General features: G+C 36.8%; 1 protein-coding gene across 7 annotated transcripts in view; it reads left to right on the top strand.

Annotated features, from left to right (window-relative positions):
• Positions 1-14,605, top strand: part of CNPY1 (canopy FGF signaling regulator 1) — a 151,824-nt gene extending 137,219 nt beyond the window's left edge. For 5 of the 7 annotated variants that reach the window (XM_056519584.1, XM_056519583.1, XM_056519586.1 and 2 more), the window contains exons 4-6: positions 10,014-10,220; positions 10,897-10,993; positions 14,246-14,605. In XM_056519584.1, coding sequence (XP_056375559.1) covers positions 10,014-10,220; positions 10,897-10,993; positions 14,246-14,280 — 339 coding nt within the window. In that variant the 3' untranslated portion in view covers positions 14,281-14,605. Of the gene's footprint in view, positions 1-9,370; positions 9,843-10,013; positions 10,221-10,896; positions 10,994-14,245 lie in introns of those variants that run through there. The other 2 variants (XM_056519587.1, XM_056519588.1) reach the window with 2 other exon arrangements.
• Positions 14,606-15,355: the final 750 nt, after the last annotated feature.

Raw genomic sequence — 15,355 nt, forward strand, 5'->3', positions numbered from 1 at the left:
AAATTCCTAGAGGAAACTTATGACCCTACCCTAAAGTGTGTATTTCACACCAAACTGTTTCCAATAGTGCCCGGCAGGATTGTAAACCTTTATGTGTAGGTAACCAGAGAAAACAAAAACGTCAATGAGGGATTTTTTTTTACTATTTTGAAGGTTTATGTGATTCCTTTAAGACAAAATGGATTATGGTTGTGTGGTAGGGAAAAGGCAAAATCTAGGAATCAGAAAATCAAAATTTTTGTATTGTTTAACTTTGATGCCATGTTAAAAGCTTTCTCTAAATAGAGATGGATAGCGATAATAACACCTTAGCAGAAAAGGATAACTGAAAGTCTTTTCTTGATAGTTTTGTTTTGTTTTTAATGCCTTTAAAGGGGTTATCCACCATAAGATTATTTCAGTGTCTCCCTGCCAGACAGTAATAGACATGCTTAGGAAGGATCTGTGCTTGTCTTGTTCTTTCCTTTGGAGTTCTCGCTGGAAGTCCCAGGATCTCTTGTTTATAAGTGTGAGGTCACTTTTCTCCCTCCCACACATCAGCCACTCCACCTATTGAAGCAAACCTGGGACAATTCCCTGCAGCCCTGTGAAGAATGATTTCCCTCCCACCCAGTGGTTGCTCCACCCATTGAAGCAGACGGGCTCCTTTTGAACACCTGACTAGTGACAGTTATGTCTGGGACTGTCAATCACACAGACGGGGCAGGATTACAAAGCTGTGGAAGTACTGTGATCCCTGTGTACTGGCTGACACATAGTGCAGGACTCGCACTGCTTCCCCAGTGAAAATAACATTTACATTTTCAGCACTGAGCTGAAATGTATCCTTGTTGTACATAGATGTACAAAATATCTGATCTCAGGAGACACAATACCAACCAGGGAAGCACGCAGACCTCCTTGGAAAATCAATGCTGGACTAACAAAATATTTGTGTTGCATGAGCTTAGTCAATTCCCTGGGTAAAGAACTGATGTACATTGTATTCCTTCTAAGTACCAGTTTGAAACTATATTGTTGGTGTTCAGTTTCTATATTGTTGCTTAAATACAACATCAGCAAACAAGCCTTTAAATTGTATAAAAAAAAAAATATATATATACATGGTATTTTGGAATTTGTACTGTTTTAGGTCCTTTTTTCCAGCTGTTTACGCCTCAAAATAAGGTTTAAAAATAACAGTGAGTGAACATAGCCATGCACAGCCTTTTTGCTAACAATAAACGTATGTTTCATACTCCTAACCACTTCCCACTAACTGATGTAATCAGGATTTTAAGTAATTTGCTGCAACCCAAACTCCCAGATAAGTCTTGAAGACGACATGGGCTCGGGAGTGATGCTGGTGTCAGTCCTCATTTGTGGGTCATCTAATTGTGACCGACAGATGGGGCTCACTCTCTCCTACATCTGCAACACTATCCGGGGGGCGATGGTAGCCATCCCAACCGGAGACCTCAAAATGGCCTCAGATCTCCTGACTATGAAATCGGATCAAGCACTGACATAATACACTGCAGTATAGTCCACTAGTAGGACAGTAAAGTGAGAATAAAGCCAAAAATATTTTATAAAAAAGATACATGCCTCTCTTCTCCATTATAAATAATATTTTTAGAATGTGTGTATATATATATATATATATGTGTATATGTGTCTTTATACATTTTTTGTATCGCCATACTGACCCAACCTATAAAACTATAAAAATTTTTAACCCAAACTGTTATTGCTTTTAAAAATAAGTTAGCGATGTAAACCTGCAAAGATTGTTAATCTCACCTCTGTAAAAATGAAAAATAAAACACAAAAAAAAGTCAACACATCCTGCAAAAAACAAGCCCTTACACGCTGTGTCCGTGCAAAAATTTAAGGAAATCTGCACCGAAAAAAAAACGTATCCCCTATCCACAGGTTAGGGGATAAGTGCCTGATCGCAGGGGGATCGAACATTGCCTCCCCCCCCCCACGCGATCTCCTGCATTGCCGCAGCTCTCCCGTGCAGGAGGTGTGTCGGCCGCTGCATGATGTTGCGGACGAAATGCCCCCTCCATGTATAGAGCTGTATGGAGGGGGGGCGTGTCCTTCGAGCTCAGTGAGCTCGACACTACACTTATTAGCCGGCGCACAGCACGACAATGCCGGAGCCCCGTTCGGGAGATTCCCCAGCGATCTGACACTTATCCCCTATCCTGTGCATAGGGGATCATTTTTTTTCGCTGCAGATGTCCTTTAAAGGGGTACTCCGCCCCAGACATCTTATCTCCTATCAAAAGAATAGGGACTAAGATGTCTGATCGTGGGGCTCCCGCCACTGGGGACCCCCGCGATCTCTGCTGTGCCACCCCGCCGTCATCAATTCAGAGCAAACTGGCTCTGTGCGTTATGATGGGGCAATGCAGGGGACGGAGCATCGTGGCTCCGCCCCCGTGATGTCACACCATGCCCCCTTATTAAAAGTCTATGGGAGGGGGCGTGACGATCGAGTGGGCGGGGCGTTACATCATGGAGGGCGGAACCGTGACATCGCGGTTCTCCGTCGCCTGCATTGCCCCGTCATCATGCACAGAGCCAGTTTGCTCTGTTGTGATGATGGCAGAGTGGCGCTGCAGAGATCGTGGGGGTCCCCAGCGGTGGGACCTCCACGGTCACATATTATTGGGGATAAGATTTCTGGGGCGGAGTACCCCTTTTAAGGCTTTTTTTTCTTTTTTAAGCAAAAATGTTTTGTGGTGTTAATGTAATAAACCATACAGTATATAAATTATAGTAAAGGCATTGACATAATAGTATTGACCAGCAATATAAAATTACCATGTATGTAAAACTGCATAAACAAAAAAAAAAGCATTCAAAAATGGAATAAAAAGCAATGAGAGTATCGCATGTACCCCACAACAGTACCAATGAAAACATCAACTCATGTTTTGGCAATCCAAGGCCTCTCCAACTTGATATGATGCCTACAAAGTATCCATAACTCATTAGGTGCTCCTTCATGTTTGAGTCAACTAGCAACAAGCACACAGAATTAAGGTATTAGATGATCGGATTTGCTTACATTTTTTGTAGAACACCGTAAGGGTCAACAAACTTCTTAAATGTAATTTTAATTACTTAAAGGGGGGCAGTTTCTAAAATGGGGTGATTTATTTGGATTTGTTTTATACAGATCTTTCAAATTTCTAACTTTCTAAAAAAAAAATTTATGTTGAATAAACTATGTCAAGATAAAGTAGACATTGTAAATTTCACATAAGTTTTTCATAAAATTGTTTTCACAAAAAAAAAACACTTATAAGGGTATTCCATATTTTTTGTTTGTTTGACAACAGGGACTGTAAAGTTAGTGTAGTTCATAATATAGTGTCTGTACTTGTGTTTCATAGTGGTCTCGCAATTTTTCTGTGATTTTTGCCCCAAGGTTTATTTTTAAAGGGGTACTCCTGTGAAAAACTTTTTTTTTTTTTTTTAAATCAACTGGTGCCAGAAAGTTAAACAGATTTGTAAATTACTTCTATTAAAAATCTTAATCCTTCCCGTACTTATTAGCTGCTGAATACTACAGTGGAAATTCTTTTCCGTTTGATACACAGAGCTGTCTGCTGACATCATGACCACAGTGCTCTCTGCTGACATCTCTGTCCATTTTAGGAACTGTCCAGGGTAAAAGGAAATCCCCATAGCAAACATATGCTGTTCTGGACACTTCCTAAAATGAACAGAGATGTCAGCAGAGAGCACTGTGTTTCAAAAAGAAAAGAATTTCCGCTGTAGTCTTCAGCAGCTAATAAGTACATGAAGGATTAAGATAGTTTAATAGAAGTAATTTACAAATCTGTTTAACTTTCTGACACCAGTTGATTTAAAATAAAAAATAAAAAAGTTTTTCACCGGAGTACCCCTTTAACACCCTATAAACTTACTGTTGTCTCGGGATTTTCCAAGTTGCAGTGCAGCTTGAGACATTACGCCACTAGTCAGCTGATCAGATGGAGCCTGTCCTTGCTTCAATGGGTGGAGCAACCACTGGGTGGGAGGAAGATCATTCTGTTTTTGCAACAGCTGGAGTCACCCTGATCAGAAAACACTGGTCTATTGCATTGAAAGCAGCACAGGTGTGTTTCAATGGGTGGGGTGGCTGATGTCTGGGATGGAAAAAAGTGACGTCACACTTACAAATAAGGAATGATGGGATGTGTAGTTTAAGGGAACAAACTCTAACAGGAAATAGCCAGTTCACAAAAAGATTTAGCTTTATGGAAATCTGACAACACAGCATTTTGTTCTGTATACAGTAGAGAAACTGACTATTAAATATAATGAGACTTAAAGCACAAAACGCATTGTGCTACGTAAATAAAACAGAGCAAAATCTACTTGTCCCTCATGACGATCCACTTGTCCGGACCAATTTTCGCCTTTACACTCTCATTTTCTCCTCCTCGCCCTATAATAGCCATAACTACCTACTATAATGATACCTTTTCATTTTTCAATAACAAATTCTCCGAACCAAAAAAAAATATTATATATATATATATATATATATATATATATATATATATATTCGGTGAAATTGAAATAGTAAAAGATAATTTAGCAAATTTGGTGGTTTTCTTTTCTACACCATTTACCTTGTGGTTAAGCTAACATGTTATTTTGGTACTTTAGGTTCGTCCTGGTTACAGCAACACCAGATTTGTATAGTTTCCATCATGTTTTACTACTTTCAAAAAAATTCTGAACTTTTTTGAATTTTTTTTATTGCCATTTTTTGACCGCTGTAGCTTTTTTTTTTTTTCGCATACCAGGCTGTATAAGGGCTAATTTTTTGCTCCATAATCTGTTTTTTGTATCGGTACCATTTTCGTATTGATCTGACTTTTTAATTGCTTTTTTACTTGTTTTCTCGGATATTATAAAAATTGCAATTCTGTGGTTTGGTATTTTTTTTACATTTACGCCATTTACCGTAGGGGATACATAATGTTATATTTTAATGGTTCGTACAATTACGCACACAGTGATGTCAAATATATTTATTTTTATTATGTTTTTATATAGGAAAAGGAGGTGATTTGAACTTTTAACATGGAAGGTGTGTGTTTTTTATACTTTTTATTAAAACTTTTTTTGTTTTTTTGTTTTACACTTTTATTAGACTTTTAGGAGGAATCATTAGATTCCTCATACAGATCAATAGAGTCCCATTAAACTCCATTGATCTGTGTGCTCTGCGATCCATTGATAGAGCCTAGTCCAGCCAGGTTCTATCAATGACAGAGCCACAGACACCAGGGAAGCAGAGGTATGCCCACTAGCCCACCAGGGAGCATTCACATGTCCCTTTAGACGCTGCTGTCAGCTTTGACAGCGGCGATCTAAAAGGTTAATAGCCAGCCGCATGCTGGCTATTAGCGGCAGCCCCCGGCTACTGAAAACAGCGGGGGGCTGCAGAGTACGGAGCGGGCAGAAGTCGGGAGCCCGCTCCATACAGAATGCTGAGCACCGCCGCGCTTGTCAGGTCCGGCCCTGCTTGCCAGAAGCAGGGCTAAGGGCTGGAAAAATTCACCTGCTCGGCGCCCGGAACTGCATGTCCCGGGCGTCAGGTGATGGGAATTCCACATTCCCGAGTGTGTACATAGCCTAAGCCAGCCTATTATTTTTGTTTTTCTTATAATTTATATTATATTGCTGTATAGTCTCTCTAATAAAAGTAGATGTAGAAGTTTTATTGCAGAAACTTCCAGTCTAGTGTATTAGCCCATCACTGTGCTTGTTTTATTAAACTAAGCACCCCAAATTCCTTTTTATTCCTGAAATTATTTTTGACGTGGTTTGCTAGCATCTGTCCCATATCTACCCCTGCTGATATGCATATTATGGTATATGAATGCCACAGAGAGACTATCCACAATGAGTTGCAGCTAGTAGGCAAGGCAAAAAAGGAGCACCTACTCTGGCAGTTTTTTAGTCCCATGGGTAGGCCATTTATTTGAATAGATGGTATGCACCAAAATGATAATCTTCTGGCTAACAGGGTGGAAATATATTATTTCCTTTCCTAACATGCATGATAGGCCATAATGTCGGCTGTGATAGAAAGGTGTTAGGGCCCACAGAGCTGCTGATCAGATATAGTGTTCATGCTGACCCCTGTGGTCCACCCCATGACAGTTGGACTATGGACCAGTTAAAAAAGGTTTTTCTTTTATGTCACATGGAAGGCTAGGCATGTATGCATCACCTACCTTGGAAACATATGGCACCAAGATTCCCTGTAGGATGAAGGCACACCAGTGGAGGCAGTAGGATATTTCGAGCAATGTTCTGCTTTAAAATTTGTCTCCTGGCCTTCATGTTGATGTTCATGTTGTTGGTACTCTGGCGCTAAGATGTCTGACGTCACGATACTCCGGCCCCGTGGTCGTCACATGGCAGATTCTGAGCTGGTAGAGCAGTGTGCAGCTCACTGAGGTAAGTGTTGAATGCAAGATTGCGGGAGTCCCCAGCGGCGGGACCCCTGCTGTCAGACATCTTATCCCCTATCCTTTGGATAGGGGATAAGATGTCTTAGGGCCGGAGCACCACTTTAATGGAAAATTTATTCCCAAATTATTACTGTGCCACACTGCAAAGCATGACAAAGAATTAAAGGTGGTGACTTGGCCTCCAAATTTCTGATCAACTATCTTTGGGATGCGTTATAAAAACAAGTCTGATCATTGGAGGATTTAAGGAATTTTCTGCTAACATCTTGGTGCCAGATATATCAGAGCGTATTTAGAGGATTAAAGGATTTGTGGATCTGTTTTGGTAGCAAAAGGGGGATCTGGTCAATATTAAAAAGGTAGCACCAACATATACGTCAACACTTTACAGAGATGGACATCACATTTCTTCCATGTCCCTAATGGGGCTCACAAGCTAAATACCACATTAACTTATTAATATGTTTTAGAAGTATAGGAGAGTGCATGGAGGAAACCTACGCAAACACATGGAAAACTTACCAACTCCATTCAGATGGTTGTCCTTGGTCAGAACTGCCCCCCCCCCCCAATCCCGTGTTCTAAGTCAACAATGCTAACCACTAAGCCATGGTGTTATGGATGATCAGTGTACAATAATATTTCTGCTTTGTAACTGAAGGAAGTAAATAGCTGGGTGAAAGTCCCTCCTTCCCCCAGACAGTTAGCTGCTATAACAATGGGGATGTCTTTAGAAAAAAAAAGTCACTGTTTATAGGGTGTGGTCACACACTGCGGAAAAGGTGAGAAATCCATAACCAGTTCTCTGAATGCCGGCAGTATACAATAAACGACAATAAATGTTTTCACTCTATTTGCCATGACTACATCCAAGGACGAGTGTGTAAATAAAAGAATGAAAACCTTTTTTATATTGTTTAAACTGCAGTCCGGCATTCTGAGAACTGGAACCTTGTGCATAACCATAATATTGCTTTCTTTTGTTTTAATATTATCAGCTTTGCTCTACGTACAATCTTCTTGCGAAAACTAAAACTTAGATTTTTGTCTTTGTACAAGTTAATCTCTCATCCCAAAAATATGATTTATTTGCAGTCTCTGAGATGTGGTGCATTGGCGTTCTTCGCTGCTTCTTTTTGGACTGGTTCCATATTGTCATACCTCTTTCTCTGCATAAGGAAATGTTCTGTTGATCCAGAGCTCAGGGCAAAAGACTGAATATGCTTTATTTGCCCAAAGGTTGACTTTATTTATTCATATCTATTCTGCTTCAATATTCTGAGAGTCATTATTAAAATATGTGATAGCACATGTACTTAGACTGGACTGGACTGATTTGTGTCCTTGTCCAACTTGAATTCAGTCACACTGCCCAAGTTCTGGTTTAATAGCTATTCAGGATACAACTAGCCGAGTAGTTATTTCTGCACTTTTTGGACATTGTGGCCCAGCTCAATGGCCAAGGCCTACAGCAATGAGATTCATGATGGAGAAAACCTACGGTAGTGTACCTCAACTCAAGATGGCCAAAGCCTTTAGTTTGAAAATCAGAGTTCTGCATCTCTACCGTCATATACAGCAACAATGATGCTTAATTTTTTTATTAAGCTATGGTATTGCCAATTTATTTTGTTCCCAAGACTAGTTGAAATTTGGACTACCCAGTCTTTACTGTCTTCTCTTTTGCTTGAAAACACCAGTTGTCTGAGCCTTAAAGGGGTATTCCAGGCCAAAATATATATTTTTTTTATATATCAACTGGCTCCGGAAAGTTAAACAGATTTTTAAATTACTTCTATTAAAAAATATTAATCCTTCCAATAGTTATTAGCTTCTGAAGTTGAGTTGTTGTTTTCTGTTTAACTGCTCTCTGATGACTCATGTCCCGGGAGCTGTGCAGTTCCCATGGGGATATTCTCCCATCATGCACAGCTCCCGGGATGTGACCTCATCATTGAGCAGTTAGACAGAAATCTTCAGAAGCTAATAACTATTGGAAGGATTAAGATTTTTTTAATAGAAGTAATTTACAAATCTGTTTAACTTTCCGGAGCCAGTTGATATATAAGAAAAAGTTTTGGTCTGGAATACCCCTTTAAAGACATATAGCAGTAGAATTTTTGTAGGTTGTTGTCAACTATGATGACGTGCATAAATATAGATATTAGTTTTATGTGAAGGTTAACATTTGTCGAGATGCATGTTGAGATTACGTATTCATTTTTAAAACTTTTTACACTTCAATTTATTTCAGTAAATTTTTATCGTTCATTAAGTTTTAGTAGAACTTTAGTTATCATAATAGTATTGCATCATAGAGTGGATTATTACAGCTTCTTCAACGGTGAGGAAGCGTATTATACAGGCAGAATTCAACATGTTTTACTTTGCATGTTTTTGTAAGCATTATATTTTTTCATATTCTTATTTTACATTTTTTGTCACTTTTACATTTTTATAATGTTTCATTTTTGTAATCAGTCTTGCAATATGAAGAAATATGCTTGAAAAAATATTATTTTCCTTTGTGTTCCTTTTTTCTTTTTTTTTTTTTTTTTCAAGTCTGAGAAACAAATGTCACATCCAGAAGGCTGAATTTTAAATGGAGCATGAATGAAACAATAAAAGCTAGCCACAAATTTTAATTCTCCAGCCTGTATTTATTTGATTTGTGTCCAGATGGTGGTGAAGCAAGGAAACCCTTTGTGTAAATGAAGCACACATGTGAAAGTGCCTCTATAATGTAGTCATTGAGACCGGAAGGGTTCATACTGTGTCTGAAAGGAGACAATAGAGACTGGATATATCAACATTGCAGAAATCTAGTTCATTTGTGATTCAACCCCTTTGACTGTGGTTGTCATGAAAACTTCCTACTTTGATCAGCAGAGGGTGGAGAGAAAGCCTTTGGAAAGGCCCAAAGATGCATCAGTATTGTTTACTGTGCACTTGGCTTCACTTCACACCCCCATTCCGGAAGAAGCAACAGAGATAGGACCATCTTGCACCTTGACCTGTCTAGACTGGGGAGTGGGCTTTTTGTCCCAGTTACCAAGAGTACTGGGTGCTCTTTGACCCTTTGAGTATTTGCTGTGGAGACACTCGCTAAGTATGTAGGTAGTTTGTAAAAGCTTCTTGAACTCTTACTTAATTCAGGAGGAAAGCGAATGAGACAAAGACATGGACCAGCTGTTATGAAATAAAGCTGAAACAGTAGAACCTGGGAGAAGTTACATTTTGTAAGCTATTATTTTCTACACAAAGCCCCTGGGAAGCAATATAACAGCTGCATTTGAGATGGCGCACTACAACTATTCTCAGGCACAGGTTTTCACAACTCTTACACATGCAAGTAGTATGGAAACTATGTAACTGTATTTGTGAGACCTATAATGCCAGATACTTTGCGTTTCCCTCGCTTTTGAAGTTGTCTTTATCACTGTAATGTATAAGTACTTTATGTCTCGTGTAGTAATAATCCGTCCTAAGCTGCTTATCTGTTTCATTTTTTTTCCACAGGTTCCATTAGTCAAATCTGAGGTATATCTGACAGAGATTTTAGAGGGAATATGTGAGAAAATGGATGACTACAGCCTTTACATAGACCCTAAAACCAAGGAAAAGTCTTTCAAAAGGTTTGCTCCCAGAGATAATGATGCACTCCCATCACTCGACTTTAACAATTTCCAGTTCAATCCTGCAGAAAGCAATCCTCTAAAGTTTGCGGTAAGACATTTTAATATAATAACTGCCTGTGTTTGTATCACTTTATCGACAAGGGATTTAGGAGTGTGAAGTTTGTGTTTATAAATAATATTATAATACATTATAATACATAATAACATCATATGAATGTTTAAATTTATGTTTTGTTGTTTGACATATAGCCCTTTTCATGTTATAGTGTTTTGTGGTATAATCGGTATTCTGAAAAGAAAAAGTTAAATAGAGTCGTACAGTTTGAGTGTAGTTTATATGTATTTAGATGTTTTCTTTTTTAAGCTTATGTTGATTGTTAAGTACTTTATCGATATGCTTAATTATTTAAAATCTGTCAAAATGTTACTAAAGCATTATTACAGGATGTAAATTAGAATTGTGCAAACTATTTTTCTAAATTTTTATTTTGACATTTATTTGTTTGCTGTTTTAAAAATTTTAGCCAAATCATATATTTCTTTTTATCATCAGCCAGTTATTTAAATGCCGAAATCTAACATATAGTAAAATCAGGGTTTAAAATGCTATTTCTTTTCTTTTACTACAGTCACAAAAATGTATACATAGAAACGTAAATATAATTTTTTTACGTAATGGAGGTTGGATTCCATTACGTTGGATTCCGTAAAAGTTGGATTCTGTTGCCTCTTTAGTGTTTTGAACCCATTCCTTATTCTTACAGTGTGAGCATGTGGTGGAGGAGACTGATGAGGAAATAATTTCACTTCTTACCAAAGACACTGAGAATTTAGCTGAGAAGCTGTGCAGTGAAGTAGCAGGTAGGTTTATGACTCAGCTTATTCCTTTACATCATTTATGACCTCACTCCATAGCTGGGCCACCAGTTTGGTGCATCGTACGAAGATCCAAATATTTTGAAAGAAAATGTATATGTTTTTAGTACCAGCTTGTAAAATTGTCTTTTATTTTTATTCATTTTTATTTTTTTACTTCTTGCAAAGAAAACAAAGTTTATTGTTATACCCAATATAAAAAATGTGTTCACCGTACATAGTAGGCCTCAGCCTCGGATATTTACAAATTTACATTTCTTTGATTTAATCGTACATAAATTCTATTTTATGAATGAATAAAATTTACAGTTGTCAGAAATCTATAAGAAGCCATAGTTACCATAATTTTTCCTATAGAAAATATCTGGTCGTAATCACCTTTATCGTAAAATTGCTTATCACAAAAGAGTCCACCATATTGCTTATTTTGGTAAATTTCTCTTCGAGGAAATAAGATACCAGCCGTAGCATCTTCCGTCCCTTCACATGGGATAATTTGTGTATTAAATAAGTGTCTTGGCTTGAAATATTAATGATCAAGAAGAATAACAGAACGCAGTGCACTCCAGACAATTTGGTCTTTTTGTAATGAATAACAAGTACACTTTTTCCAGTGTTCAGCAGTCAGGCGGTGTAGTTTGCTTCACCACGTAGAGTCAGTCTGTTTTAGGGGGAAAAAATGCATTATGTATCCAAGATAAAATATTGATTTTAGAACCAATGACATCTTAAAATAAAGGCTTGAGATCTTGGTATGTAAAAGAAAAAACCCTGAGGTTTTAAATAAATATTTAATCCTAACAGTATGTGCTTATAGATCTCCTCTCATGCAGCTCGAGTTGTAAATGAAGTTGATAGGAGTTTTGACATTTTTCTATACAGTACTGAATCTATGGAAGCTTGCAGGTAAACTAGCAGACTTTCCAATAGAAATCGCATGAGCAGCTCAACTTGCACAGATTGTATATATTGTGCATGTTCATAAGATATCATGTGTTATCGTAATAACCACCTAAAATCTTTTATATGGTCATAATTTTGTCATAGAGCCTGGCTCTACTTTTCCAAACGATTTAAAATTGCAATTATAATGCATAGCATAATGATTTATTTCTTATATTTCTGCCTGCAGAAAGTAGGCCCAAAAGCCTGAGCTAGATTAATGACCTTGAATGTACAACTAAACATCTCCATTGTATTAATTGTAAACCTGAAGAAATAACATCTTTAGTACGAGTAACTTAAAATATAGGAGGATTCAAAAGAAACACGTAACTTATGTTTATATAGAAATATCTGTATCCTATAATAATTATATGCAAACGTACGTACTGCATATTCAATAACCAAGTCATTGCATTTAATATTCCTAAAGATTTTTATTAGCCATAAGAACCTAAAATAAATAACAAGGAACATTACATACAAATCTAAAACAACATCTATATGATTGTTAGCTGATTTAACATATGACACAATCCTTTAAATTAAATACTTTTTACTCTTTTGTGTTCTACTTTGTATGATGTACACGTGTGTGTTAGTGTTAACATTTTTTGTATGATTTTGTTTTTTTGCATAATATCTATTTCCTTTTTTTAGCTATAGTTCAGTTTATTCCTTCTTTTTCTATTGCCAAAAACTGACTATAAAGCATCGTAACTCAGGCTTGTACACCTACTGGCCTTTTATTGCTTTGCAGGGTATTCTGGGACTTGTAGTTCCAACACTCATGGCCCATAACCTATCCTCATTGATCAGTTACAATGAAGACTTTTAGTTACTTCATTATAAATCCTATGTTCGTTTTTAAGAAATGTTAATGTATACCTGATTTCCCCCCCCCCCCCCACTTTGTGCTTGATAATTTGCACAGTGGTACAGTCCCTAGTCATTTTACTAATTTGGATATATAGTGGGTGCACTTTAATTTCGATATATTGGCTGTAACATGCCCCAGTAGGTCTGAAAAAGAATTATTTGTTATTTAAGATTACTTTTTGTAATCTAAGATATTTTACAAGCCAAGTGTAAAATTGTCAGGCCTAATAAGGATTTATAATAATAATAATATTATTTAAGATCATTATAAGTATACAACTGCTCCTCACTCTTATTTATATAATATATTATATAAACAATATAAATTCCTTATCGAAATATTATTCAACTGGTTAATTTAAAAATTATGAAATAAATTAAACTTGTGTTAAAAACTATGTAAATAGGAATGTAATGGGTTCAACATATTTTATATATTTTTACCCAGCGCAGTAGCTTTTATAGGTCATGAAAATGTAAGAGATAAGGTAATTATACAATATTAATGGAAAAAAAGAAATTGTCTGAGATTTACCAAGGGCAGAAAGTAAATTCAGAAATAGAAATGCTTAAAATGTTTGCTCTGCACCATGAGAGTTCAGTATTAGATATACATCTAAACAATTGGTTCATGTGCAGATACCCATAATGTTTTACGCTGTAGAAACTATTCCAGTTATCCTGTGCTTGGGTATGTAGGACATTGCACGCAGCAGTTGTCAGGTGTGTGTATTACGATGGCTTTGGCACCATTTAGCTCAGCTCTACAGTATACACATACTTAGGCCAAATCCAAACAGTTCTATGTTATGTGCTGAGGAACTTTACTTATGTCATATTGAATTGTTACCGAAAGCTTTAAACTGGGAAGAATTTAATGACATAAAAAATCTTAGATCCCTTGGGAAGGAAATTAGATAGAATTTTCTTTTAGGATACATAGCATTTTAATATTTATAATCACACTTTCACTGTTATCCCTCTCCATTAAAAAGGAGGAAAATTTCACTTAAATTCTGTTTCACTTGAAATAGTTGCTCGAATAATGTACTTTGATCCTATAGTATATCAATCTATGGATATTTTTTTCACTATAATGTGAAAAGTACTCTGCTTATATATCTTTGGTTATGTCCCAGGAACTGCTGTATCCAAATATAAGGTGTCTACCATTGATTGCTATCAATCTGCTTAATATTTTACCTATACGCCCCATGTGCAAAAGAAGTGTGTTAATGTTTCTATTAGCATTTACAAGACCAACCAGTTCCCTGTTGACAATAGACTGTTTGTGACAATGTTATACTATGCTATGTATGTAAGCTGGACACAACAGGGACTGCTTCTTTTGGGTGTCTGATATGTGGTAGGTAGTAATAGTTGCTTATATATGACCAGCTTTCCTTTTTATTCTAGGTTTTTGTAATTCCATTCCACACAGTGAATTATAGAATCCCAGATGTGAGCTACAGAGAACTGCTGTGTTTTTTTCTGGTTATCTCGCCCAGCAGCATGAACTATGGCAACTTATTGCCTATAAGAACGGATGTCAGTGTGATCATATTTCCAGTATGACTTATGTACCAAGGACAACACAATGGGTTTGAACTTTGTTAAAATTATCAATATGATAATGGGTAATTACTCTTTCTTTAGACCAAAAAAAAAAGCCAGTTTGGCCCGACCTCGTAATATATAGTTAGGTTTTGGTTATTATTATTTTTTTCTTTTTTTTGTCATGTAATTATCGATCAATAAACTATATATTTTAAGAAACCTTGTATTGTTAATTACATATGCAAGACATCCCGTACAATACAACACGATGAGCGGTATTACATACAGAGGGCAGTCATCTAGTGATATGCCTATATGGGCGTTGCCTCTCCCCAAAAAAAAATCTTATTCCATGTTGAATAATTATGCAGAAACATTGACATGAACAAATTAACTTCTACGTTCCAATATTCCTTCTTCCCTATGCAGCAGTGTATGTTATAACAATGCATACTGTTTTAATTCATACCAGTAATCCCATTTATTAGACGTATTACTCCATTGTAGGGATATTTGTGTTGTACTGTGGCGGCAACCTTGTTTGACCTTGTTGCACGTCATCCTATCTCTTGGCTGCCAGCACTGTCCTTCTTAACTAGAGCACACAGAAATTAACTGTAACCTGCTCATTTCTATTCCCTCTTAAGTTACAGTGGATTCGGCATATATTCATAGAAATGGTCAGAAATTGCTACAGTGTGAGTTAATCTAGGGAAATCCATTAAGTCATTGTCAGATTTATTCTTATATGAATCTTAAATTTCATGACTCATGACTGGTCAAAAATGCACTAATTTCTATGAAAATAAGCTGCCTTTTGTGTGCTATATGGTATGGTTGGCAATGCCTAATTAAAATACCAAGGGATGCTTGATACATGTATTTTTACCTACTTTTATCATGTTGTGTTTTTTTAGATTGGACATATGACAAATGCAAACTTAATATGATGGCAGGCGAATATATGTA

The sequence above is a fragment of the Hyla sarda genome, chromosome 5 (genome assembly GCF_029499605.1).
Source record: "Hyla sarda isolate aHylSar1 chromosome 5, aHylSar1.hap1, whole genome shotgun sequence".
Taxonomy (NCBI): domain Eukaryota; kingdom Metazoa; phylum Chordata; class Amphibia; order Anura; family Hylidae; genus Hyla; species Hyla sarda.